We start from the raw sequence: 27353 nt of genomic DNA, 5'->3' as shown, positions 1-27353 counted from the left end.
ATCCCCACGCTCCTGTAGAGGTGCTTTGGGAAGGCCGAGGTAGTGGTGTCAGTGTCGAGAACGTGGAAGCCACGCAGGCACACGCTCCAGAATGAACAGTGAGAAAGGGCAGGCAAGCAAGTGCTAAGTTTTTTTTTTTAAGACATAGAAAAATAAAAAGGGAAGGGATTTTTTTAAGTCCAGAAACGCTGGTGAGGCTGGTCTGGAAGCCCTAGTGCTAGGGCAAGGGGTCAAGTGTTTGAGCCAAGGAGGGACCCTGAGGGTGGAAGGGGGGTCACGCCAGCTGGGCAGGGCCTTCGGTGCATCCATCAGTAGCAGCAGGAACCGGACAGCTGCTCCACGGGCGCTCCTGTGCCTGTCCTGAGGCAGAGAGGCAGGAAGTCCTGGGTGCAGCCCGCACCTGGGCTGGCCAGAGCAGGCCCATGGGGAACATGGCTGTGACCACCCAGAGTCCCTGCTGGGTGGGTGGCCAGGCCCCAGTGAGTCCAGGCAAGAGGCAGCAGAAGAGGTTTTAGAAACTAATGGCAAGGCTCCCGTGCAGGGTCCTCAAGCCACTGGCAGCGAGAGCCCCCCAAGGTGTCAGCGGAGCGCAGAGCCTGCCCCGAGTCCCCAGGTCGGAAGGTCCAGGGTTTGCGATTCTGTGTGTGTAACCAGGTCCCAGGTGATACACTGAGTACAGTCCCTGAGATGACGACAGCCGGGGTGGGGGAGGGTGGGAAAGCCAGAGTCGGGGGCCCTCCTCGCCCACACTGCTGGCTGGTCTGCAGGCCACAGGATGGGGGCCTCAGGCAACAAGCAAGAGCTTTAGCGAGGTGTCATCAGACGGGCAGGTGACGAGGCAGGAAACGCGGGGTTGTGGACACAGGCCCCCGGTCCCCAGTCCCCCCCGGGGATCCAGAGGGGCAGACCTGCTGCTACCATGAGCTGAAGTCCCCAAAGCCACGGCTGGGCTTCTTCTTGGCCACAGGCACAGCTGTACTGGTTGAGGGCTCTTCCTCTGCTACACGTTTCCTGGAAAGAGAAGGACCAGTTCCTCGAGCTGGAGGCCCACGCCCGCCCATGCCCTCCCACAGCACCTGCTGCATGTGACGTCACAGCCACGCAGTCCCCACCTGAGTCCTCAATCTCCAGCCTGCACGGTGGCCCCCAGGACACCTGCTCACTACTCAGCCCCGAAGCCTGGTGCTTCCCCGCTGCTGGCATGTTGTGGCCTGTGGGCCTTGGGAAGCCTGGAGAGCACCGTGCAAACGGCGAGCCCTGCGCTGCACTCACGTGGCTGCTGGGTTGATGTACTTGCCCACCCCCTGGCGGTACGTCTGGGGCCCCTGGCTCCCTGGTTTGGGCTGGCGGGTTTTCACTGTGCTTTCCGGGGCCGCTGCCTCCTCAAGCTGTGTCCTCTTCCGCTCCTCGGCAATCTGCGGTGGAGCAGGGCAAACAGGTGGCCCTGAGCCCGCAGGCCAGGCCAGTTCCCCGGGGGCCCCCACACCCCCAGTGGCAGCCGCACCTGAGCGTCAGCCTCCTCGTATGGGTCCACAAACACGGTGGTGGAGTTGATGCGGATCTCCTCCTAGCAGCAGACGACGGAGGCAGTGAGCCAGCGCCAAGAGGCAGCAGACCCTCCAAACCCGTCTGCCAGTGCCAGGCCCACACGGCGGTCCCTCCATTCTCCCTTGGCACATACCTTAGGGCGGTCAGTTTTGGGGTCACTCTCCACATTCTCCATGGCTGTCAGTGTGTCAAAGCCCCCGACAACCCTGTGGCAGAGGGACGGGGGTACCTCTGAATGTGCACCAGGGCAGGGTGCCCCCAAGAGCCAAGTCCCCGTGGCCTGGCAGACAGAGGGGTAGGGATGAGGCGCATGGCCTGGGGAGGAGGGGCTGGGGGGAGAAATAAGAGCAGGGCCAGCGGGCCACCCGGCTCTGTCCATAATGTTTTATCGGGACTCCGCCACACCCGCTGCTGCCACACTAGCCGCAGTGCCTTCTGACTGCCGAGTAAGGGGTGTGACCAACCACAAAGCCACAAAGCTGGAAATACCATCTGGGCCTTCACAGAACAAAAGCACGGAAAGGATGTGGCCCAGACCAGAGATCTGGAACCATCTAGAGGAGGACCCGAGGGGGGTGAGTTTGGGCAGGGCCGCCGGCAGGTGCGGAGAGCCAAACATCCCCCTGGCCAAGAGAAATGCTCCAGGTCCCCACTTCTCCACGGCCAGAACCTCAGCAGTGACACATGTGGGCAGACGGGCACTGAACTGGACGCGGGGGACAGGCAGTGAGCAGGTCCCCCTGGGAAGGAGCCCACCCCCGCCCCAGCACCCCGGACCTCACGGCAGCTTCTCTTACCGCCCGAAGATGGTGTGCTTCTTGTCGAGGTACGCGCAGGAGCGGAAGGTGATAAAGCTGGGAGAGGAGGGGAGGGCAATCAGAAGAGCCCACAGGCTTCCCCACCTGGCCTGCTTGGCCCCCAAGACTTCTAGGCACGCACCAGGCATCCACATCCCCCAAAAGCTGCTCTGGGGAGCCGGAGCTCACCCGTGTGAGTGGCCTCCACACCCTGCCACCCAGGGGCCCGGGACCCCAGCTCCCCGGGTGGCTTAGCGCACAGCAGCCCAGGAAAGGCCAGGAAGCCTCTGCCTCCAGCCTCAGCTGCTGCCAGCCTCCCCTCGGACAGACCTGCCAGCGCCACAGGCAGAGGCTGCCAGGGCCGGAGAGGGAGACTGGACGCCTGAGCCAGTCCCATCACAACAGCCTCTGAAGGAAAAGACACTATGAACTGGAAGAAAGACGGGCAGGAAAGGAGCAGACACCAAAGAACATGGGTCAACATCCATAAATGCCGATCTAATCAATTTTCACACCTAATTTGGTGCAAAAACAAGGGACATTTAATTTATTTATTTATTTATTTATTTATTTATTTATTTATTTATTTATTTATTTATGATAGTCACAGAGAGGGTGGGGCGCAGAGACATAGGCAGAGGGAGAAGCAGGCTCCATGCACCAGGAGCCCGATGTGGGATTCGATCCCGGGTCTCCAGGATCGCGCCCTGGGCCAAAGGCAGGTGCCAAACCTCTGCGCCACCCAGGGATCCCAACAAGGGACATTTAAATGCCCAACTCTAGTAATGTGGGCTGGGGGGTGGCACAGGCAGGGTCGGTCTGGGACAGAAGGAGGCAGACCAACTGCAGACTTTAAATAAATCTACTTAAAACCAGAAGTGACACAGAACTTTCAAATCAGGAGAAAGAAAAGGAAGAAATGAAAAATATTTTTTAAAAAGGGTACCCAGGAAATCTAAATTAGGATAATAGAACATACGGATACTGACTGGAAAGTTAAGTATGTCCCTCAGACCACCAGGCTGAGTTAAAGGAACCCCAAGTCTAGGCGTGTGCCATTACAGGCAGGCCCTCAAACTTCAAAAATCTGGAAAGCTCCAAGTGAAAGAACAGAACATGTCTAACAAGATGGAGAGAAGCATTCAGGGGGGAGTTGGGGGGGCCCAGGGCATGAAGCCACCCCCCAGGAAGTGGCATGGGCCAGGCAGCCCTCCTGGGACCCTGCGCGGTGCTGCCCACGTCCCCACAGCCCACGGCACGAGCAGTCGGTGAGGGACAGCACTCCTTCAGAGCCCACCTGGCCTGACCAGCCACAGCCTGTGGGCGAGTCACCAGACGTTCACACCCACAACCACACACCTGGACTCTGGCCACCATGTGGGTCTCTCTGCCGGGTGTTTCTAACACAGGTCGGGAAGCTTAAAAGGGAATGAAATAGTCCTCAAGAAAAAAGAAGGGAAGAGAAAAACAATGATAGCACGAACAAAGACACGCCAGGAGTGAGCCAAGTCTACGATTAGTTCTTTGACCTCAGAGGACAGAGGAGGGGAAGCGCGAGCTGTCAGCAGGCAGAGACTCGGAGGTCTACAGCGGTGGAGGGCTGGACGGAAGCCTGAGAAGGGAGAAACACTGGAGGAAGTCAGTGAAGATGGAAACAGAGGCAAGTTACATAACATAAAACCAGAGAAGCCCTCCGCAAACCATGAAGGAGATCGGGCATGCAGGCGCAGTGAGGGACGGGAAGGGAGATGCCACGGAAACAAGTCTGGAAACCTAGAGGTGGACCAGTTATGTTCTGGCAAAAGAAAAGCTCCCCAGGTGGCCCACGAAGTGGAAGCAACTAAGGAATGAGCACAAAAGATCCGCAGAAGCTGTCCTTGGCCAGCTACCTTACCAAGCAGCCGAGCCCACTGTAAGCTAAGCCACCTCAGGCCACAAAGCGAGGAGGACAGGCTCACCATGCGGGCTGTGCGGGCTGGGCCTCAGGCCCGCCCAGCCAGATCCGGGTCCGGGTGAGGGCAGCAGTATGTGGCCTAAAACAGCGGCCAGCAGACCTCCCAGCATGGCAAAGACTGGCCCAGTTTACTCCAGGCCAAAACTGTGACAGCAAGGCTGCTCAAACCAGAGGTAATACCCACAAATTCCAGAAGGAAAAGAAAACCATCTTGACCATAGGAACAGATGCTGAGAGAAAAGCATCTGGAAATCCCACAGCCTCTCCCAAAAAGTAGCACGATAATAAATTTGATCAGATGGTAAAACAGCACATAATGTAAAGAGCAGGATGTCCACGTCCTCTGCTTACACGCCTGATGTGAGGTGACTGGTGTTCACACCAGAGAGAGGACCACCACCTATCTAGAAAACCTAAGACACTCTTAATAAAAACTATTTGAATGATAAGAGAATTTAATAAAGTAGTTAGATATAAAACAGACTTTCTCTATTTGAGCAACAGAATTGGAAAAGAATTCTGATCACAAAAATATCAAAGTATACAATCCTTAAAGAATAGCCTTGGGTGGAAAAACCCTCTAAAACCATACTAAAAGACCAAAAATATACCCTCAGGGAAAGTCAAACCACATCCTTAGATGGAAGCTGTCCTATGTCTATCCTTTCAAAATATCAATGTCCCGTCACTCCAAATTAGAATCCCCATAGACTCTGCTCTAGATAAAATGATCTCTAAGTTCAGGGTGCCTGGGTGGCTTAGCTGGTGGAGCACACGCTCTTGATCTCGGGGTCATAAGTTTGAGCTCCAAGCTGGGTGTAGAGATCACTTTAAAAAATAAAATCTTTTGGGACACCTGGGTGGCTCAGCAGTTAAGCGCCACCTTCAGCCCAGGGCGTGATCCTGGAGACCCCGGATCGAGTCCCACATCCGGCTCCCTGCATGGAGCCTCCTTCTCCCTCTGCCTGTGTCTCTGCCTCTCTCTCTTTCTCTCTGTGTCTCTCATGAATAAATAAATACAAATCTGGGGATCCCTGGGTGGCTCAGTGGTTTGGCGCCTGCCTTTGGCCCAGGGAGCAATCCTGGAGTCCGGGGATCGAGTCCCACGTCAGGCTCCCGGCATGGAGGTGGCTTCTCGCTCCTCCTGTGTCTCTGCCCCTCTCCCTCTCTCTCTCTCTCTCTCTCTCATAAATAAATAAATAAATAAATAAATAAATAAATAAATAAATAAATAAATAAATAAATATTTGAAATAAATAAATACAAATCTTAAAAGTATATAAATTAAATTAAATATTTAAAAAATAATAAAATAAAATCTTTAAATGGGACACCTGGGTGGCTCAGCAGTTGAGTGTCTGCCTTCAGCTCAGGATGTGATTCTGGGGTCTGGGATTGAGTCCTGCATCGGACTCCCCACGGGAACCTGCTTCTCCCTCTGCCTATGTCTCTGCCTCTGTCTCTCATGAATAAATAAATAAATCTTTAAAATAAAATATTTAAAAACAAAAATGATCTTAAAGTTCATATTAAAGAGGGAACAACTAAATCAAGGCAAAACACAATGTAGAACAGTGAGGGTGGACTCACCTACTAGGACTTCCTATAGACAGCCAGTATGATTGAGTAGGTGTGATGCTGGTGTGGGAATAACAAACAGGCCGTGGAGAAGAGAACCCGGAATGGGACCCCGATTTACACAAGAAGGTAACATGTGCCCGAGAAGAGGAGGCTAAGGAGCCAGGCCTCTCCCAGAACACCTCCAGGAGGAGCGCCTCCTCTGTAGGAAGGACTCCGTAAAGAATGTAAAGGATTTATGGAAAATCACCTGCAAGGAGTCACTGAAGCTAGGGGACCATCAGGGTACCAAAGGGAGGTGTTCTACTCTGTGGGGACCCCTCTCAAGAGAGGACACCTGGGGTCCGGGCGGTCCTAGCCCCACCCTGCTCCCCTGTGCCTGTGGTGTCCAGGACCGAATAGTCACACTTGACCACAGCTCGGACAGGCAACCTCACAGCAGAGGTGAGTCAGCTGTGGGGCTGCAACCAAACCAGGAAAAGGAGGGGTTACTCTCTAGTGATGCCAGCACAACTGGAGGAAAACAAAATACTTGGCTCACATGTACAGAAACCATGTATAAATATATAATACAAAAATTAAAACCTTCCCACCTCAAACAACTAAAGTCTTCCAAAACTTCCGGAGATCCCACGAACCAAAGAACTAAGGGTAGACTCCCTTCAGTACAACTAAAAATCATACGATAAACATACTGGAATATATTTTAAAATATAATGTGGGATCTTTCTAAATAGAAATATCCTGAATACAGGTGCCTAACTAAAAGCACTGAAGAAAAATAACAAACCTCCTCATAAAAAGTGAGCAAAAAGGAAAGAGTTGGCAAAGAGCGAGCAGAAACCAAAGATTTTTAAAAATCAGAAATAATGAAATGCAGGCAGGTGAACTCCTATAGTTTCCAGAGAAGGAAGGACAGACAGGCCAAGAGAAACCCTGGCTGCCTGGGCTGCCCCATTCCACCCAGCCGGACAGTTCTGCAAGGGAATCCCATCAAACGTGCAGGAAAGCTGCCACCCCCGATGCACCATCACCGACCCCCTCACTGCACAGACCCACCTCCCCCGTCCTGCCCGCCGCACAGGTGAGGGCCCTCCGGGAAACTGTCTTGCAGCCACCCCTGCCCCTGCCAGGCTGGGTCTGGCCCCTCCCCTCCCCACACTCACTCCCACTGGGCCCTCACCCACCCCCAACCCCCTGCCTTTCTGTCAGGACCCGGGCCGCCCAGGCCAGTACTCCTGGCCCTTTCTCCCCGCCCCGGCTGACCAGGCCAGGTGTCCCAGGCATCTGACACAGTACTTCGAGCACAATCCTCGGGCCCTCACTAAGTCTCCCCGTTTCTACAAATGCACTGCCTGTCTGAGGCTTCCCCACCCCCACCCGGGCCAGCACCTGCTTCCCTGGGTGTCTGAGCAACCATTCATGTTATTCCTTCACAGGCACACACCGCAGGGCAGGGTGGGGGGAGGGGTGGCACATGAGTCTCTTCTAGGGTACTGCCCACCTTCTGGGAGGGGTTCAGGTTGAGCTCTTTGCCCCTTAAACATAAAGCTGAGACAGAGGACCCCCCCACAACAGGCACCCCCTGACTCACAACTGAGACTTGTTGGCGTTGGGTCCCGAGTTGGCCATGCTGAGGACGCCCCGGCCCGTGTGTGAGAGATTGGGCCGGAACTCGTCTTTGAAGGGCTTTCCCCAGTACGACTCCCCGCCTGGAAGAGGAAGCAGAGTGGCTGGCAGCCAGAACGACTGGGTCCCAGCCAAGTGCAACCAGTGGGACACAGCCCAGCCCCAGAAATGTGTCGGAGTCCTGAGGGGCACTACCGAGTCCTTCAGAGGGCAGCCCTGGTCCCGAGGGACCCTCACCACCCTCTCCCCACAGGCCCCACCCAGCCCGCTGGGAGCCCCGCAGGGGAGCCGGACCCCCAGTACAAGGACTAAAGAGTGAAAGCCATGGGTGATTACCGCTCACAGCACACGGCGGGGAGGGAACGGCCTGGGCCCAAGGAGCCAACAGGCCACCAGGGGGCTCTAGGGGCAGCAAGAGGGCATCGTGTTGCTTCTTCCCAACTGGCTAGGCCTTGCAACCATCTCAAAATGAGAAAACTAAGGGATGTGCCTGAGGTCACACAGCAGGTTGGCAGCTGGCCTATCAGATTCCACATCTGGACCTCTTGGCACGGCCCCCACCCCCACCGCGGCCTACAGAGCAGCCAAAGCTGCCAGGGAAGCCCCTGCACCAGTGCCTACCTGTCCCTGTGCCGGTGGGGTCACCCCCCTGGATCTGTAAAAAGAACAAAAAAGCCAGGCAGCAAGCTGTGCCCCCAAGGCCCTGCCTGGCCCTCAGGCCACTGCCCACCTGCCATGTGGGCTCAAGAGCAAGGACAGGGCCCTCCCAGGCCAGCTCTGCACGAGCCCAGCATGGCTGGGCTGGGGACTCTTAGGGGTCAGGCCGCAGGTTCCCCGCCCGAGGAGAAGGAGTTTGCAGCTATGACTCGCAGGAGTCACCTGCAGGACACCTGGACAGGAGTCACACAGCCCCTTTGGAGGTGCAAGGCTGTAGCCAGTGCAGACCCTTGTCACTCACCACAAAGTTCCTGATGGATCTGTGGAAGATGGTGCCATCGTAATACTGCTTCTTGCAGAGCTTGATGAAGTTCTCACAGGTCTTTGGCGTCTACAAAAGAGCCCAGATACTTCTGTGAGATGACGAGCAGCTGACGGGCAGATCGCAACCACCACCCAGGGCCTTAATTGTGCAAGGTGCCAGTCAGCTGCCCGGGCCCGACAAGGTGACACAGGACCCGTGAAGCTGAACGACCAGATGCGTGCATCTGCCGTGACCCTGTAGCGAGGGCCACAGAGACACACTCAGGCAAGTGGGGGCAGGGTGTGCACGCCCCTCCCAGAGCACGGGCCTACGATGTACAGCGAACAGCATCCCCTCCGGGGAGGAGGTATGAGCACCATGCCTTCCAGAGACCAAGTGGAACATTCTACTGCAACACATACCAAGTGCGGCTGCATATTTAGACCCTGGCACGGAGCACGGGCTCGGGGCAGGAACGGCGGCCACACGTACCATGTCGCAGTGCAGCTCCAGGTTGAGGTCGCCCTTGTTGGTGTGAAGCCGCACGTAGCCCTTCTTCTTCACAAACTGGTAGCGCAGCACGTCCTCATCGATGGCAGCTGTAAACAGAGGCCTGAGCTCCGCGCTGCCCTCCAGCTGGGGCAACACCCCTCCAACCCCACCGCCAGGCTCTGGGCGCAGGAGCCTGAGGGTCTGCCCCGCTGAGCACGGGCTCATGGGCCCTGGGCGTGGGACAGGGTAGGTTCTCGGGCAGAGGGAAAAGGAGGAGGGGCTCAGTGGTTAAGCCTGGATACGGAGGATGGTGGGTAGAAGGGGACAGGGGGGCCTGGCAGGCTGAGAACATGAGGGGAAGGGATGTGGGGCAGCCCCAGCAGGTGGAGGCAGGGACCTCCTGCCCCGGTCTGGGCCCCCACTGCAGCCACTGCCCGCCCAGACACAGACACCCTTTGAGAAAGGGCCCATCGCTGCCTGACCATGCCCAAGCTGCCTAAGCACCCGTGGAAGCCAAGCACGGGGGAGCAACACTTAGTGGGGCCGGCGCCTGGCCTTCAGCCACTGTCAGGCAGCACTGCTGGGGATGGAGGGGCAAAGGCAGCTACCTGCTTCATGTGTGGTCTCTGGAACCATGGCGGTGGACGTGAAGGAGGCGCTGACCTTCCCGGTGGAATAGTGTGCCTGCAGAGGGAACCAGGGGGCACGTGAGTGGTGCCCTGGGAAGCCAGAGGGCCTGGATGCTGCCTCTCGGCCCCACTCAGTGCCCTTCGCCAAAAAACTGTCCCTTGTCGCTGCCCAGAGAGCCTGGCAGGGACTTCCGGGGGGCCTGGCCTGGCCTGCATTGACTCTAAGGGCCCAGGGAACGAGGGGACTGAGCCGGGGTACCGACCACAGAGAGGCCTGCCTGCACGAGAGGCTGAGGCCCAGCTGGCCAAGGCTCTCATGTTAACAGAAACCCTGGAAATAAGAAGTAGAAACCGGTCACCCCTGAGGTTCACAGTGTGAGGGACTAATTCCTTTTTAAAGGCTCCAATCTTCTACAGTGAACACACTGCTTTTTTAGTCAGGGGAAAAATAAGCCCCATTAGGTTGTATTTTTATCTGAGACAGTGATGGAAAAAAAGGGATTTCTTACCCTCAGTAGGAAGCACGACAAAATGCTAAGTGCTATTGTTTTAGAGAGGTGGGATTGTGAACAAACTGTCTTTTGCAAGTTTTCCTGGGTAATTTTGAGGGCACCTCAAAGCCACCTCTATCCCCCATCCCCCCAAAGCCCTGAAGAGGGGAAGGGGCAGCTCTGGGGCCTGATGGGCTGGGGCACAACTCCTTTTTTTTTTTTTTTTTTTTTAAGATTTATTTATTCAGAGAGAGAGAGAGGCAGAGACACAGGCAGAGGGAGAAGCAGGCTCCATGCAGGGAGCCCGACATGGGACTCGATCCCGTGTCTCCAGGATCACACCCCGGGCTGCAGGCAGCGCTAAACCACTGCGCCACTGGGGCTGCCCTGGGGCACAACTCCTAACACCCTCACTGCACACGGGGGCCTCAGGGCCAGCTGGTGAGTGTTGCGAGAAGCAAACATGTCACTCAGGAGGAGGCCCAGGCAGGGGGCACCCGCTGTCCTCTCCTCTCAGCACCATGGCATCCTCAAACACCCCTGCAGTCTCTCCCAGAGGTTCCTCTAGGCAGGAGCTGCACCCACGGGCTGCCCTCTCTGCTGTCCCCAGACACACAGACCTGAGGCTGCAGCAGCACACGGTAACCAGGCAGCAGTCCACTCAACATGTCAAGTCCGGACTGCGGAGCTTGGGCTAGGGTGAGATACGGACCATGCATGGCCCCCAGCACGCCCATCTGCCACCCCTGGCCTCCTGAGGCCCGGCCTCAGTGCAGCCCTCCACATGTACCCCAGGACCCTCTGAGGGGCTGAGATGGGCAGGCTGGCTGTGCTGGCAGCCATGTAGCCCTCTGCCCACTCACAGCATTCAGCTTGTCCACTTTCTTCTTCTCCGGGACTCTCATGGTGGCCGCCAGGACCTCGTCCCCTTTGAACTCCTTGTAGAGCTCCTGCAGTGTCTCTCGGGTCTCGGCGTTTGTATTTTTCAAATAATAAGATGGGTCCTGTTTTGCCTTCTCTTCATCTACAAAATAGCACGGGGGCCCTGATCAACCATGGCCCCAGCAATGTCCGCAGACAGGCACGACGGGGACGGGGGGCCACAGCCAGCTCCAACAGCGGAAGCCCAGGACAGGACGCAGGCCAACTACCCAAGCCTCCACACGGTAACACTCTCCTGGTGGCCACGAAGCAGGGAAGGGGGGGTGCGGAGGAAGAAAGCAAGGCAAGAGCCCACAAGGGTGGCAAGTCAGCTCGCCCGCAGTTTCCACTGTGGTCGGCTCCGAGCTCTGGCCCCAGCTGTGCTCTGGCCCCAGAGGCTGAGACACAGCCCGGAACCACTCAATGGTGGGGGCAGCAGCCACCTAGCTGAGCAGGGGCCACAGTCACCTCCCCTCCTGGGACCTGCTTCCATGCCTGAGGGACCCAGCAGCCCGCATGAACCACCTGTCCCCACAATGGGAACAGAGAATCTCTAAGGAGCAAGGGGGGTCCTTGGGCTGAGTCTTGAGTGGGGAGGAGGCAGCAGTGAGGCCACCAGCGCATGAGGTTGTAGGCACCAAGCATGTGGGCCCCAGCTGGGACTCTACACATCGGGCTCCCTGTGGGCGGGTGCGATGCTGCCAACCTCAGCACAGAAGCTAAGCATCGGCCAGTCTGGGCTTGAGCTAGACTCTTGGTGCTCCGGTCCCCAGCAAGGTGAGGGTTTCACCCAGAAAGCACTGACCTATTTCACCCAAACCCTGGCACCCAGAGCAGCCGTGGCTGTACCTACCGGGATCTGTTATTTTTATGTTATTCTTAACATGAAAGAAGTTGGAGACATTGAATTTGTCCAAATTGGTGGGGTCCTGCAGCAAAGAGAAACGTGCAGCACAGTGAGCTGGCAGCAGAGAATGGGGTGTCGAGCTGGGAATGGACGGCACCAGGGGCCAGGAGAGGGCTCCACCTAGGCAAGGGCACGAGCAGGGGCAGGGTGGGGACAGTGGCACAAATGGCTGGTCTGCACGCCAAACTCTGTCCCCTGCCCCTCAGCACATAGCTGACAAGCATCCTTTGCTGCTAGGCAGCCACAGGATGGACAGACCTCATCATGGGGATGTAGGGAGACACAGGGCATCCACCTTAGGCCTCCCACACACCCTCCCAAGCTCCCTCCAGCCCAGCTGCCAAACAGAGCCCGCAGTCCTCAGGCCCTGGTGACTGCAAGCAACCCCACGGGAGTGAGTGTGCATGGACCTCTGACGAGGAGGGGACAAGCCATGGACAGGAATGGCCCACGAAGGCCACCCCCAGAGTTTCTAAGTCCAGGCCTTTCAGGAACCCACTCAGGTCTGACACCTCGAGGCACGTCCTATGCTCAACCCTGGGGTAGAACACACACCAGCCCATCCTCTCCCACTTGGATTCAGAGATGGCTTTCAGGGAAGACATGAGTGGCCCTGACAGAGCAAGGACAGGCATTAGGAGAGGTGTGAGAACCAGAGAAGAGCAGCCATGTGAAGACCTAGACTGAGAGCAGGGGCACTGGAGCTGGGGGTGCTGCCAGGAGCTGGGGAGAGCTGGGAAACCAAAACTAGGCAGGCCCCAGAGCCTGGGCGAGAAGGAGGGGTTGGCAGGGGGCACCCCAGTCCTCCCTGGGAACAGCAGTGGCAAGGGGATGCCCACCTGGAGGGTGATGATATCCTGCCGAGAGAAGGGCTCGTCTGTCAGCAAGTCTCGGAAGTTCTTGGCCTTGATATTTAGCTGCTCCACTGCCTACAGCCAGGAGGGAGCACACTGTTATGGTGCCTGCCCCACCCTGGCACCAGCAGCCTGGAGCCCACCCAGGGGCTGGCGCCATTCCAGGGGTGCGGAAAAGGATGGCACGACCACATACTCTCTGGGGGCTCACAGCAGTGGCCCCACCATGGAGGACGGAGCTTGCCGAGCCCGACACTCGAATCAGCCATCTCAGCAAGGCTCACTGAAGGACACTCCAATGATACATATCTGACATCAGCAAACAGGCTCAACAACGCTGGCCGTGCATCTCTACCAAGTCCCTCCAACCAAATCTGTGCACGCTTTGGGCAAAAGTGACCCCCAGGCCCCACAGGGCAGCGTTGGCGATCCGGACCCTGCCAACAGCCAGGGACAGGTGGGAAAACAGCTCAGAGAGGGCTTCCCTGCAACACAGCGCCCATGCGACTGCTGCTGTACTCTCTGCTGGCCCAGAGCAGCAGGATGCGGGTGGAAATCGGGCCCGCCCACCGCCAGGCCTGCCCACCAGCCTGCATCTGCTCCGCCTGGGGACTCCAGCAGGAGGCGGCAGAGGGGGGCTCAGTGCTCTCCTGGGCCTGCCATCAGAGCACAGGTTCCCTCCCAAGGCCTGGTCAGCGAAGATGAAGACTGCAGGGCCAGCCCCGAGTATAAAACAACCTCCCAGGTTTCAGGTCAGGAGGCCACAGGAAGGGCTCTAGCACGTAAGCTCCACAGGGACAGGCTGTGCCCACGGCGCCCGGTGCACCCTCAGCACCTGGGTGCTGAGGCATATACCTGGGGCATATACCTGAAGAACCTGTATGTGCCGCAGCTCCTGAGAACCCACCTCATAGGTGTACACGTTGCCAGTGGTCCTGATGGCTACGATGTGGGTGTTGTTGGTGAATACGGTGAACAGCACTGGGCAGTGGTACTTTCCTAGAAAGAAGACACACGCCAAGAGACCAGAGAAAGGAGACATTGTGTCAGCATGCCCTGAACCTCCGAAGACCCAGAGGGACAGCCAGCTGCTCAAGCCCCCTGTTCCAATCCCACTGAGAAACTCCTTCTCGTCCCGCAAAACCCAAACCCTACGTGGTCTTCCTTGGAGTCGTCTGCTCCATCAGCCCCCAACACGCTGCTAGCAACCACCACCCCTCCTCCATCTCAGATCTTGCCACATTCCCCAACCTCCTATATGCACCCCCATTCCCTCGCTGTGTCATTGCAACAAACTCCCACTGCCCTCCCTGCCCGTGCCCACTGACTCCGCACCAGGCAGCCAGGAAGCCCATTCAAGTAAGTCTTAACAAACTATGAAAAAAGAGCAGGAGAGTATCTACAGATTAAGAGACTTAGGCGATACCAACCACACAAAACTGTGTGGATTTTTTAAAAATCTTGATTTGAAAACTGTAAAAAAAAAAGATCATGAAAGTATTCCAGATTCTGACCACTGGCTGGGTTACTTGATGATACTAAGGAATTCCTGTTAACTTTTTACGTGGAACAACGGTACTATATTTAAAAAAGTATTATAAATCCTTATCTGTTAGAGATATACACTGAAGTACTTAAGCAAGAAACGACACGTTTCTGATCATCTGCTTCAAAATTACCTAAGCAGGTGCCACAGGGGAGCACAGGTAAAATCACACAGTCCTAAGTGGATGGGAACTGAAGCTGGGTGATGGCTACAGGGCAGGGGATCACCGTACTAAATCTCTCTACTTTCATGCATCTGAAGTTTTCAATTAAAAACAAAAAAGGGGGGGCGCCTGGGTGGCTCAGTCAGTTAAGCGCTCGACTCTTGATTTCAGCTCAGGTCATGATCTCAGGGTCCTGGAATGGAGCCCCTCATCGGGCTCCATGCTCCGTGTGGAGTCTACTTGGGGATTCTCTCTCCTATCCCTCTGCCCCTTCTCCTCCTCGCAAGGAAGCACACACCCATGCTCTCGCTCTCTAATAAATAAGTACATCTTCTAAAATAACAATAAGGCAAAAGGGGCTCCTGGGTGACTCAGTCAGTTAAGCGTCCAACTCTTGATCTCAGCTCAGGTCTTAATCATAGGGTTAGGAATGTGAGCCCTGCAGTGGACCCCACGCTGGGTGTGGAGCCTACTTAAAACAAAACAAAACAAAAAAGGCAAAAAAGGTGCTTGCTGGTCAAAATTATTATTATTTTTTTGGTCAAAATTATTTTAAAAAAGAAAATAACACAGGTGAATAGTCAGATCTCATCTCTCCTCTCTGGCCAGCATCTGAGAGACCCGTAGTTGCCTGGCCCCTGCACAACTGTTCTGCACCGTCCCCAACTCAGACTCCTCCAACCACAACCCCCTGCTTCCACTCTCACACTGTTCCAGCAACACAGGCCTCCTTAGGACCTTTGCAGTGGGATGCTTTCCCCCAACATCTCACGCCTCCTCCCTCATCGGATTCCCACTCAAACCCTGTCAGCGTGTCTTGCTAGGACTCTCTCCTCCCCTGCTCCTGAAATCCAGTTGCTGGCAGAGGCAGCATCTGACACACTATGGTCAACTGTTTTCCAGTTTCCTCCCTCACCATAATGCAAGCTTCCTTTCATTCCAGGAAATGGCCTGTTTTGCTCTCTGCACATGAGAAACACTCAGTAAGTATGTGCTGAATGAGAGACACACTGTGGGCCTGAGTTGACTGATCTCAGAGAAGGTCCAGGGGGCTTGGCTACCTGCGTGGAGCTCCTCAACCTCCAGGGACTGTCCACAAAGCACTGTGCTTCTGGTCTGTCGAGGCCATTCTCTCATTTACGGTGAGCTGGCACCCACTGTGGGCCAGGCTCTGGGGTGACACAGGAGTGTCAGGCCCCAGCTTCAGGTGCCTCAGCATCTTCCCGGAATGCACACACAAGTAAGTGCAGACAGCCTCAACCTGGCATCTGCACAGGCCGAGGGAACTGTGCCAGGCCCCCAAGAGCCAAGAGCAAGGTCGGTGCCCGTGGGGGTCATCTCAGCTCTGGCATCTGACAAATAAAAAGGCCAGAGGGTGCCAGGGGCTAGAAAGCAGGACCCCTGGGCGAAGGTGGGGCTTCACAACCAGAGGTGAGTGAGGAGAAGCCCACCCAGAGAACTGTTCAGCAAATCCATCACACCACTGCACCCACCTGCCCCGGGCCTCAGCCTGAGCAGCTCCTGCCCTTGGCAACGAGAGGACCAGGACTTCAGCCAGAGTCCATGCCCACAGGGCCCAGCTGTATGCAGCTGTGAGCAGCCCTCATGGCCCCACTGCCCTTCTGGGAAGAAGTGATCAAAACTCAACACTTCACCCTCCACCCTACTCCCAGCTTTAAACTACCTGGACCTTTAAGGAAAAATTATGTTAACTATATATATATATTTTTTTAATTGGGGTGGGTAAAGTACACACAACATTTGCCACTTTAACCATTTTTATTATTTTAAGTAATCTTTACTGCCAATGTGGGGCTTGAACTCACAACCCTGAGATCAAGAGTTGTGTGCTCCACTGACGGAGCCAGCCAAGGCACCCCTACATCTTTGAAAAATTCAAGTGTCTGGCTTAATCAGAAAGGAATGACGGATTCTGCAGAGAACTCAGTGAAAGGCAGGGTCATTGGAGTCTGTGGCACCGTCTCCGATTGATTGTAAAAGGGATCACTCACCTTCCTTGTTCTTTGCAAAGTTCAGCTTGATCAGGGACCTCCCATCCAGTTTCTGGAAAAAGAATAATTATTAATAACAAGTAAGTGACTGATGTGAAGAAATGCCGAGCCTATGAGGCTAGGTGAAGCAGAGAGATGGGAAAAGTCTCCGACCCTGCAAGCCTTCATAGCTACAGGCAAGAGGTGCTGCCCCTAGCCAAACTGTGGAAGGAGCCCCGGTGTCCATCGAAAGATGAATAGATAAAGAAGATGTGGTCTATGTATACAATGGAATATTACTCAGCCATTAGAAACAACAAATACCACCATTTGCTTCAACGTGGATGGAACTGGAGGGTATTATGCTGAGTGAAGTAAGTCCATCAGAGAAGGACAAACAGTGTATGTTCTCATTCATTTGGGGAATATAAATAATAGTGAAAGGGAATATAAGGGAAGGGAGAAGAAATGTGTGGGAAATATCAGAAAGGGAGACAGAACATAAAGACTCCTAACTCTGGGAAACGAACTAGGGGTGATGGAAGGGGAGGAGGGTGGGGGGTGGGGGTGAATGGGTGACGGGCACTGAGGGGGGCACTTGGTGGGATGAGCACTGGGTGTTATTCTGTATGTTGGCAAATTGAACACCAATAAAAAATAAATTTATTATTAAAAAAAAAAGAGGTGCTGCCCCGAGGGCCCCCAGGGACCCAGCAGCAACGTGGAGGAGAGGGGCTGCACAGTGGAACCCCCATCCTCAGAGTGGCACACCGACTCGCTCACAGGGGCGACTCCCCAGCTAGAGGCCAAGGATGGAGGTCTGTTTTATACTTCTCCAGTGTTCACACATTTTTAGTGTGAGCCCTGATCCACCAATTACGTCTGAAGTTAAAAATGAATATTATTTTTTCATCTGGGTAGTGAGTACACAGCTGTGCCCCTAGTGTTCTGCTGAAGGACTATTTAAGAAAAACAAAACATTAAAAAGTGGGGCGTGGGGGGAATCGAGCCCGTGCTGGCCCTCCTCATCCCACCTCCGCCCCAACTGCCTGATCTGACTCCATGCACCTAAGTCCCTCCCGCTTGGGGCTCTGATTCTGAGGGATCTGCTTTCCCACTGAAGCCCTGCTGGCCTGGAATGCCAAGCACAGGCCAGATCACCTGGTTCCACCTGTCTGTCCCTGGAATCTCTGGCACAGGCCATGCTAACTGATTCAGTCCTCACAAGATGGGACTCCATTGGAAGGCTCCTATTGAGCTATCTATCCCCTGCCCTGCAGAAACACAGAGCCTGATGTGATGGCCCAGCAAGGCCCTCAGGACCACTTCCCAACAGCAATCTGGGGTCAGCCTCTCTGTGCCACCCCATCTGCCTCCATCCTGATCCAAGTTTGCACAGCACCTCTCATGCATAGCCCCTGGCTGCTTTCCCCTTCCACCCTGGCATCCCTGTAGTCCCGTTTCCCACATTGCAGCCAAAGTGAGCCTTTAAAACACAGGCCAAGGAAAACAAACAAACAAAAAAAAAACAAAAAAAAACAAAAAAAAAAAAACACAGGCCAAGGGCGCCTGGGTGGCTCAGTCAGCTCAGTCTATCTTCGGCTCGGGTCATGATCCCAGGGTCCTGGGATCGAGCCCCGAATTGGGCTCCCTGCTCCGCATGGAGTCTGCTTCCCCCTCTCCCCCTGCTGCCACTCTGCCTGCTTGTGCTCTCTATGTCAAATAAATGAATAAAATCATAAGTAAATAAATATATAGGCCGTGGGGATCCCTGGGTGGCACAGCGGTTTAGTGCCTGCCTTTGGCCCAGAGCGCAATCCTGGAGACCCGGGATCGAACCCCACGTCAGGCTCCCAGTGCATGGAGCCTGCTTCTCCCTCTGCCTATGTTTCTGCCTCTCTCTCTCTGTCTGTGTGACTATCATAAATAAATAAAAAAATTTAAAAAAATAAAATAAAATAATATAAAAAGATAAACATACAGGCCAGATCACAAGATGCTTCTGCCTAAAACCCTGCCTGGCTTCCAGCACCGTCAGAACAAACCTGAGCTCCCCCCAGGGCCTTCGAGGACCTCCTGACATAGCCTTGGACTATCTGCTACCATCTCCCCCCATCTCCAGTCTCAGCTTCAGTGGCGCTGCTCCACAGATGTGCCCAAAGGCCTCCACCGCAGGTTCCCTGTTGGTGAGCCTCTTTCCCAGAGCTGACCGCCCGCAGGCCCTGCATGCAGGGCAGGCTAACACCTCGCTGAGTAAGTAGATGCAATTGAATAACTGAAGAAGTGGGCCTGTGCAAGAGAACGAGAGGGCGCCGAGACATAAAGGGACCACCAGAATGTGCAAAATGTAGCAGCACCACGGGTTTATGATGGAGCACACAGTGTGGGGACAGAAAAAGTAAATTAGCTGGAACTTGGCTCTGGGGTCCTCTTCCCAAGCGGTACAAAATTCCTGACACTGGTGTATGTGTGACACGTAAGAAGCTGGTTAACCTCACTCACGATAATACAAATTAAGAGGCGCTTGGCTGGCTCATAGTTAGTGGGACATTCAACTTTGATCTCAGGGTTGTGGGTTCGAGGCCTACACCCTGTGGGTGTAAAGATTAAAAATAAAATCCTAAAAAAAGATTAAAAAACACTTTCATCCTGAAGAATGAAAATTTCAAAAAAATTGGTACTCAGGGTTGTTGAAGGTAGGGGGAAACAGGCAACTTCTCTGTAGGACAATTTGCTAGTAGCTACCAAAACTGAAAACGCACTCACCCCATGACCCAGCAGTCCTAGAAGGACACTCATACCCGTGTCCAAAGAAACGTGCATGAGGGTGCTCCCTGTCCACCGTCAGTAACAGCAGGTAACTTCAAATAAACTGCAGCAGCCACCACAGAATGCTGCAGGGCCCTATGCACTGACATTCAGATCTCCAACATGCTGTGGGGCACGAAAGCAAGGTACACAGGGGTTCATGCGTGTGACTGCATCCATGGCCCAAGGGAAGCAGAGGGACATCTGTCCATATGCATGTACATGTAGGGAACATTTCCAGAAAGGAACCGTGTGGGTAAGTCGGGAGGACAGTCCCGCTCACGAGGCCCTATGAACAGCCCTCTACCACACTCGTGCATACTAGAAAACCAAAGAACAAAAGGACAGATGAAAAGATAGCATTCACCGGTATCCCTCAAACTCCCGCCCAGCTACCTACCTCTCCGTTGCTGGGGTTGGTCCCATACTTCTTAAGCCAAGGGACAATGTTACTAAAGGGAAGAGAAGACAGGAGGGGAGTTAGGTGCAGCCCGGGGATGAGGCCACAGTCCAGGAGGACTGCGTCCAGGTGAGAGCTGCAAATGGGCTTCGCTCCACTTCACTTCTGTTAGCACCTTGTCTTGACCAAAGAAGTCAGGGAGTGTTTCTGGATACATGGCTTTCCACGTATCCAGATACATGAAAATGCTGATAGGGTCATACAATGAGATACTGAACCAGCATTGAAAATTAGGCTTCGGGCAGCCCAAGTGGCTCAGCGGTTTAGCACCGCCTTCAGTCCAGGGCATGATCCTGGAGACCTAGGATCGAGTCCTGTGTTGGGCTCCCTTCATGGAGCCTGCTTCTCCCTCTCCCTCTCTCTCTCTCTCCTCTCTGTATATTCTCATGAAGAAATAAATAAAATCTTAAAGAAAGAAAGAAAGAAAGAAAGAAAAAAAGAAAGAAAGAAAGAAAGAAAGAAAGAAAGAAAGAAAGAAAGAAAGAAAGAAAATAAATAAATTAGGCTTCCAGGGGTACCTGGGTAGCTCAGTGGTTGAACGTCTGCCTTTGGCTTGGGTGGTTATACTGGATCCTGGGATTGAGTACCACATTGGGTTCCCCGAGGGGAGCCTGCTTCTCCCCCTGCCTATGTCTCTGCTCCTTTCTCTGTGTGTCTCATGAATAAATAAATAAAATCTTTTTTAAAAAATTAGGCTTCCAGAAAATTCTGAATGACACAACTAAGTGAAAAATGGAGAACTATCTTTGCAATATTACCTTAACCATGTTAAGGTAAACTAAACTCAGAAAAAGAGAAGCATAAATATTGGCAATAGGGGCATCCCTGGGTGGCTCAGAAGTTTAGAGCCTGCCTTCAGCCCAGGGCGTGATCCTGGAGTCCCGGGATCGAGTCCCACGTCGGGCTCCCTGCATGGCGCCTGCTCCTCCCTCTGCCTGTGTCTCTGCCTCTCTCCCTCTCTCTGTGTGTCTCTCATGAATAAATAAATAAATCTTAAAAAATATATATTGACAATAGCTATCCTGGATAGTGTGATTACAGTAAATTTTTCTTTTTACTTTGAAGTACTTTCCACATTTTCTAAAAAAAGACTGAAACATAAAAACTTACAGAAGTTTGTTTAAATTGGAACATAAAACTGAGCATCAGGCTTCAAAACAAAGCACTGGGAAAATATGTACCTAAATTACGGCTCCGCTTTCATAAAGTAAAAAGTACTCAGTTAACATTCTGAAAAGGTATAGATAGGCCGATGAGAACAGCAGGGCCCCCAGGTGTGGGGAGAGATCTACGCACCCCAGGCAGGGATGGCAGCACCTCCCACCAAGGCTGCCTGCCCAGGGGACACAGCAACACTGTGGCCTCATCCTTGAGGCTCTGCAAGTCCCTCCTGGGTCCCCAAGAGGCCACCCGGGGCTACCCAGGTTGCCAAGACTGCAGCATGGCTGGCTTAGCACAGCCTGAAGCCACAAACCCTCCAGCTGGTCCCATATCCCCATTTCCCCTGTGGGTGTCAACAGTCTCACCCCTTTTGTTAGCTCAAAAGTCGAGGGAAAACTCACAGCAAGTCAAAGACGATGCCTTCAGGGGTGCAGACCGGGTAGGCAAAGGGCTGCAGAGAGAGACTGAGAAAGGACAGAGTCACTTGAGGACACGCAGCAGCTCCCATGACATCTTGCTTTGCTCCTCCCTTCTTCCCTCCAATTATGGGACTCCTCGGGGTGCCAGTACAGAGGTGACCCCCACACCCCCATCCCTCAGAAGCTCCCTGCACAAAGCCATAAATACAAGGCAAGGGTCCAGGAGGTGCCAAAGGGGCCTTGGGACGACAGCAGCCTGGTTGTCCCCATGCTCTCTGCTGTGTCACATAACACACGTACCTTCACGTTTGAGCCCAAAAGAGGTTCCTGGAGGTAGCCTTGGGGTGGCAGGACTGGATTTCACTCCCTAAAACTGCACACAGCAGGCAGGCCACACTCTTCTACTGAGAACTGCCCTCTCAACCCAAGAGACTCCAGTGGAGCTATCGTGGTCTGGGGGTGCCCTGTTTGCTCCTGACTTAAGAGTGTGCACACAGTTCCCCCACATTTCCAGGGCGTAGGCACATGACTCAGGCATGTGTCCTAGGAGCCCTGGATAAGTCCTAATACACAGACATGGGAGTAGAGGGGTCTGTAGTGATCCGGGCTGCCACAAGCCATTTGCTACCTTGTGGAGGGTCGGCTTGGGAAAAGCAGAACCTCCAGGTGAAGGGAAACTGTACCTGGTGAACTTCCTTGAGCTAACACCCTTTTTTCTCACATGAGGTTTTTAGAGCTAGCCATGAAGAGCCCTGGCTGACCTGGCTTGTCTATATAGCAGTTATCTCTAACTTCAGTCTGGACAGGCCAGCCCCCTGGACCTGGAGAGCCAGGCAGCTCTAGGGTCGCCTCCCCAGATGCTGCCGCAGTAAGTCCTCAAGGGGCCACCTTGCCACCTCCCTCTCTGGCCCAACCTATTGCTTTAACCCAGGGGTGATCCTGCTGCGGGGGACTGATGAAACAGGACCCAATGCCAAAGTAAGCTCCAAACGACAAGACACTGTACGTGCATCTTCTCCCAAACGGGCCCTGAAGGGCATATCCTCAAAGCACATTTTTACCCAGAACTCCAGCTAGTTAAAGTGTCTGAAACCCAGTTTAGAGACCTCTTGGAGGAACTGGGAGCCAAGGATGAAAGTACTTCCATAAAATCCATTCATTTGGGCAGCCCGGGTGGCTCAGCGGTTTAGCACCGCCTTCAGTCCAGGGTGTGATCCTGAAGACCCGGGATCGAGTCCCATGTCGGGCTCCCTACGTGGAGCCTGCTTCTCCCTCTGCCTGTGTCTCTGCCTCTCCCTCTCTCTGTCTCTATGAATAAATAAATAAAATCTTAAAAAAATAAAATTCCATTCATCCCCACTCTGAATGAGATCACATTCCCATGAGGCTGATGACAAAACTTGGTGGGGAGAAATCTAGCCAATGATGCCTGGGTCTCACCTGCTGACCCTCCCTGAGCAAGTGCCATGAATAAGGGAAAAGCCCTGACTCAGGGCTACATGGGAGTCTCCTGGGGCAAATCAGGTAGCTGCTACCCTGGCCCTTCCTATACCCTTACCGCCCTGTGGGGTCTGGCTGAGATCACTAGGAGAGCTCTATCAGGTCTCAAGGCTCATCATCATCTATGGAATCAGAACCCAATGGGACACACACACACATGGTGTAGGTGTCCAGCAGGGATGATCAAGCTTGAGTTTGGGGAAACTCAGGCCCAAATGGACCATGCCCAAACCCCCAATGTCTTGAGGTTCATTAATCCTAGCCCCACTACTCGAGCAGACCCACCTTCTGTTCAAACACATACCAGCCACAGCGGGTGGAAGCATCTCAGTGGCTCTGCAGCTGGGTCTCTCCCCATCCCCACCAGTAACCTGTGTTCCCAGGGAAGGGGGGAGGGGCTCACGGTATCATGACTGATTATCAATGCTATTACTTAGACTCTGTATTAAAAGTAAAGCATGAGGGATCCCTGGGTGGCGCAGCAGTTTGGCGCTTGCCTTTGGCCCAGGGCGCGATCCTGGAGACCCAGGATCGAATCCCACGTTGGGCTCCCGGTGCATGGAGCCTGCTTCTCCCTCTGCCTATGTCTCTGCCTCTCTCTCTCTCACTGTGTGACTATCATAAATAAATAAAAAAAATTAAAAAAAAAAAAAAAGTAAAGCATGATGGGCAGCCCGGGTGGCTCAGTGGTTTAGCGCCGCCTTCAGCCCAGGGTGTGATCCTGGAGACCCAGGATCGAGTCCCACGTCGGGCTCCCTGCATGGAGCCTGCCTCTTCCTCTGCCTGTGTCTCTGCCTCTCTCTCTACCTGTGTCTTTCATGAATAAATAAATAAAATAGTTTTTAAAAAATAAAAATAAAAAATAAAAAAATAAAAGTAAAGCATGAAAGACATGGGCCTGGAGTCCAATCTCAATGGCATCACTTCCTGGATGTGACACCTGGGTGAAGGACTTCCCACTTCTAAACACTGATCCTCTCAAGTTAAAATACGCTTAGCAGCAGAGTCTACTGACCTTGGAAGGTAAGAAAGAGGAAAAAATAAACAATGCATAAATATACAAAGAATGAGCACACTAAGTATTAGTTCTTATCATTGTGAGGTCACTTTCTCTCAGTTTAAGGAAGATCTAGGTGGGGGAACACAGGCAGAAACCACATCTGGGGCCCCTGGATGGCTCAGGTTGGGCACGTCCCTTCAGCCTGGGGCATGATCCTGGGGTTCCAGGATCAAGTCTCGCATTGGGCTCCCGCATGGAACCTGCTTCTCTCTCTGCCTGTGTCTCTGCCTCTCTTTGTGTCTCTCATGAATGAATAAATAAAATCTTTTTAAAAAATTTTAAAAAAAGAAACCACATCTGCATCCCCTAAGGATCAGGTTACTGTCAAATAATGAGTATCAGAGAACAGCTCAGAGGAACAGATGAACACTCAAAACTCTTACCTGCAGTGATCAAAAGGTAAACGACGAAAATTTGCTTGTGGGATATCTGTTTAAGATGAAAATAAAACAAAGTTTATTCTATAAATAACTTTATGTAGGTGTTCCTACCAACAATTCAATTCCATGTTAAGAAAAACTTCATGTAAATTACCTAGTGCAAAAACTGCTGTGGCTTAAAAACCTTTCAATAGGTAGAACACGTGGAGGACATCAAGAAAGAACTTAGAGGGCAAAGTACATACTTGCTTAAGCCACTGCGGCTGGGTTTCTCCCACAACCCTCACACCCCTGCTTAGGGCCTGGCTTGGCTTTCCAAGACAACTATGTTGGTTTTACCTCCATCAGCAATTATTGAGTGTATAATAATTTTTACTCTTTTTACTGGAGCCTTGACAGCTTTGGGTATTATCATTCTTTTTATTTTTTATTAACTTGACAGAAGAAAGAATGTTATTTTAATCTACGTCCAAAAATATCATCACTGGGGTGCCTAGGCGGCTCAGTTGGTTAAGCTGACTTAATTTCAGCTGAGGTCATGGTCTCAGGGTCATGAGATTGAGCTCCACATCAGCATGGAGTCAGCCTGAGATTCTCCCTCCCTCTGCCCTCGCTCGATCTCGCGTGCTCTGTTAAAAAAAAAAAAAAATCGCCACCAAGAGGATTAAGCATTTTTCTTGGATATGTTTAGTGAATTTCTCCTTTGTGAATTATCTGCATTCTAAACACATCCATCTGCTACACTTTCTCTGTTCTTGCTCACTGTTAATTTTTACAGTCTCATTGTCTAGTGAAGATAGCGCCCTTAATTACAACCTCCCCCATGACACATCCACACCAAGGGAAACAGAAGGATTGCATGCCTTACCTGGTTTCTTGCCACCATAGAAGTGAGTGTATTCAGCACAGGTAATGTACCTGAAGAAGAGAGAGAGAGAGAATCTTACTACCATCTCCCTTTATAAAGAGAACAGACTCTCTGGAAGTAACTGATGACTCAATCATTTCACTCATTCAGCAAATGCTTATTAAACACCTACTATGGGGCAGCCCAGGTGGCTCAGCGGTTTAGCGCCACCTCCCGCCCGGGGTCGGTTCCCACATCGGGCTCCCTGCATGGAGTCCGCTTCTCCTTCTGCCTGTGTCTCTGCCTCTCTGTGTGTGTGTCTCATGAATAAATAAATAAAATCTTCATAGAAAAATAAATTTGAGATATCAGACCTCCAACTGGAGATGCCGAGTAAGCAGCTGACCAAGAGGGGATACCACAAGGGAGAATGTAAAGGAGAAAAAAACGTGGGACATGGATGTACCAAGTCTGTGGGAGAGGGAGAAGGATCCAGCGAAGGGGCCTGAGAAGACAGTGGCCGCTGAAGCAGAAGGAAAATCAAGAGCATAAGGGGTCCCACATGCCGAAAAACGGCTTCAGGAGGATCGAGATGGTCAACTGTGTCACACGCTGTTGAGAAGCCCAACAAAATGAGAATTGAGAGCTGACCACTAGATTTAGCAACAGATAAGTTACTGGGATTCTGACAAGAGTTGGGCTTGGGAGAAAAGCCTGCCTGGAGTGATTTCAAGAGACACAAGAAGGCAAGGGGCTGACTGAGGAGCCGCGCTCGCGAGTGCAGACCGGGCGGGAAGGCCGCGCTCGGAGGAGGGCACCTACGACGGGTTAGAACCCGCAGCCGGAGACCTCGGCGCCCGGGGGGGTCACTGCCCACCGGGGAGGGGGCGGAGGCTTTCCGGACCCAGCGGCATCCGAGCGTGGCTCTGGGAACCAGCTGGGGGGCGGGCCAGGCGGGCACGGAGGCTGAGCAGCTCAACTCACATCTTGTCCTTCTGATGCTGTCGCTTCCCCATGACGGCGGCGGCGGCGGCGCTGGCAGCGCCAGGACCAGCGAAGGCAGAGAAACGACTGTCAACAACTCAGACTCCGACTTGTCGCCGAGCCCCTAATTACTTCCGGGTCCCGCGGCCCCGCCCCGGAAGCGGGCGCAGGGCCGACCGGAAGCGCAGCGTCTGGAAGCGAGTGCGCATGGGCACGGGGTGCGGTGGGTCCTGGGGCCCAGGTCCTGGTCAGGTGGCCGCAGGAGGCGGGCCCGGGACCCCTCCACGTGCGCACCAGCCGCGGCCCGGTCCGTCCCTGCTCAAGCCCGCCCCGGCCTCTCAGGCCTGGCACCGCGAGTCCCACCAGTCTCGGCCTCATCTCTGCTTCCTTGCGTGCCCAGCATCCCCGCCCGTCCAGCCCCCACCGCCTCCGGGCCCCTCGCCTTGGCGGCTCGGGGTCCAGCGCCCTCGCTGCTCTCTTCCATGTCTTCCTAAGGACCCTTCCCTCCACCAGATCGCTGTGTCCGAGTGCTCCGGCCTGAGCCCTAGATCACTGGGTGATCTCGCCCGGGCTCCTAGCTTTAAATACCACTTGTATCCCTTGATTCTTATCACTAAATGTCCACACTCCAGACCCCTGACCTCTACTTAGGTACCACTGATCTCAAATTTAACATGTCTGGTCAAAATAGCATTCTCCTTCCCCCATTCACAGCCCCCCCCCCCCGTTTCCTCAACTGTACCACTAGCCAGTCACCCAAAGCCAGTGGCCCTTGCCCTTTCTCATCTCATAGCTGCCTCCTTATATTCTAGATTTCGATATGTCACCTCCTCAGAGGGACCTTCACTGACAGACAACCTACTGCATACGTGTCTGCATACTCAGCTCCCATTGGACTTACCACAACTTCTAACCCTGTTACTAATTTGATCTGTGCACTGGTGAGATACACATCCACAAGGATAGGATGGAAGCTCCTTAAGAGTAAGGACCCCAACCATTTGGTTTATTATCTCCCAAGCAAGGTGTGGGGCATACACAGAGGTTCAACAAATATCTGCTACTGTCCAGCAGTCATCAAGCATTTTGTGAGGACTCCTCTCACACGGAGGTTTGATTCTATAGCTGGTGTGTAAGATGAGTCCCATCTCTGAAATTCCATAGGGGGGTGCCCTAGGGTTGTTAATTGAAAACTAACACACCAGGAGCACCTGGGTGGCTCAGTCAGTTAAGCATCTGCCTTTGGCCCAGGTCATGATTCTGGGGTCCCAGG

At 53.5% G+C, this 27353-nt stretch overlaps 1 protein-coding gene across 2 annotated transcripts; it reads right to left on the bottom strand.

Annotated features, from left to right (window-relative positions):
- Positions 1-109: 109 nt before the first annotated feature.
- Positions 110-26213, bottom strand: PPIL2 (peptidylprolyl isomerase like 2). Of its 2 annotated transcripts, none has more exons than XM_055322231.1 (21): positions 26081-26213; positions 25118-25167; positions 24253-24298; positions 21292-21354; positions 19670-19721; positions 16483-16534; positions 13669-13760; positions 12747-12836; positions 11854-11929; positions 10943-11103; positions 9568-9643; positions 8960-9066; positions 8465-8554; positions 8128-8161; positions 7472-7589; positions 2346-2402; positions 1682-1754; positions 1505-1567; positions 1273-1415; positions 1156-1162; positions 110-1000 (listed from the first exon to the last, which is right to left on the bottom strand). In XM_055322231.1, exons 1-21 carry the CDS (start codon positions 26110-26112, stop codon positions 785-787), a joined length of 1698 nt encoding a protein of 565 aa, XP_055178206.1. In that variant the 5' UTR covers positions 26113-26213; the 3' UTR covers positions 110-784. The 2 variants fall into 2 exon arrangements, with proteins under 2 accessions (XP_055178206.1, XP_055178205.1); XM_055322230.1 differs by lacking the exon at positions 1156-1162 and having other exon boundaries at positions 110-360; positions 909-1011.
- Positions 26214-27353: the final 1140 nt, after the last annotated feature.

This window comes from Nyctereutes procyonoides, unplaced genomic scaffold (genome assembly GCF_905146905.1).
Source record: "Nyctereutes procyonoides isolate TBG_1078 unplaced genomic scaffold, NYPRO_anot_genome, whole genome shotgun sequence".
Taxonomy (NCBI): domain Eukaryota; kingdom Metazoa; phylum Chordata; class Mammalia; order Carnivora; family Canidae; genus Nyctereutes; species Nyctereutes procyonoides.
Note: the sequence above shows the minus strand (reverse complement) of the source record. Positions and strands in the feature narration are given on the sequence as shown.

Bases quoted from the DNA above. Each gene is read 5' to 3' on its own strand.
- PPIL2 (XM_055322231.1), bottom strand. From the start codon at position 26,112: ATGGGGAAGCGACAGCATCAGAAGGACAAGAT. The intron at 2,403-7,471 runs GTGAGTCAGGGG...CTCCTCTCCCAG, and splicing joins AACGCCAACAAGTCTCAGTT to CTTTATCACCTTCCGCTCCT. The intron at 1,568-1,681 runs GTATGTGCCAAG...GTCTGCTGCTAG, and splicing joins CCAAAACTGACCGCCCTAAG to GAGGAGATCCGCATCAACTC.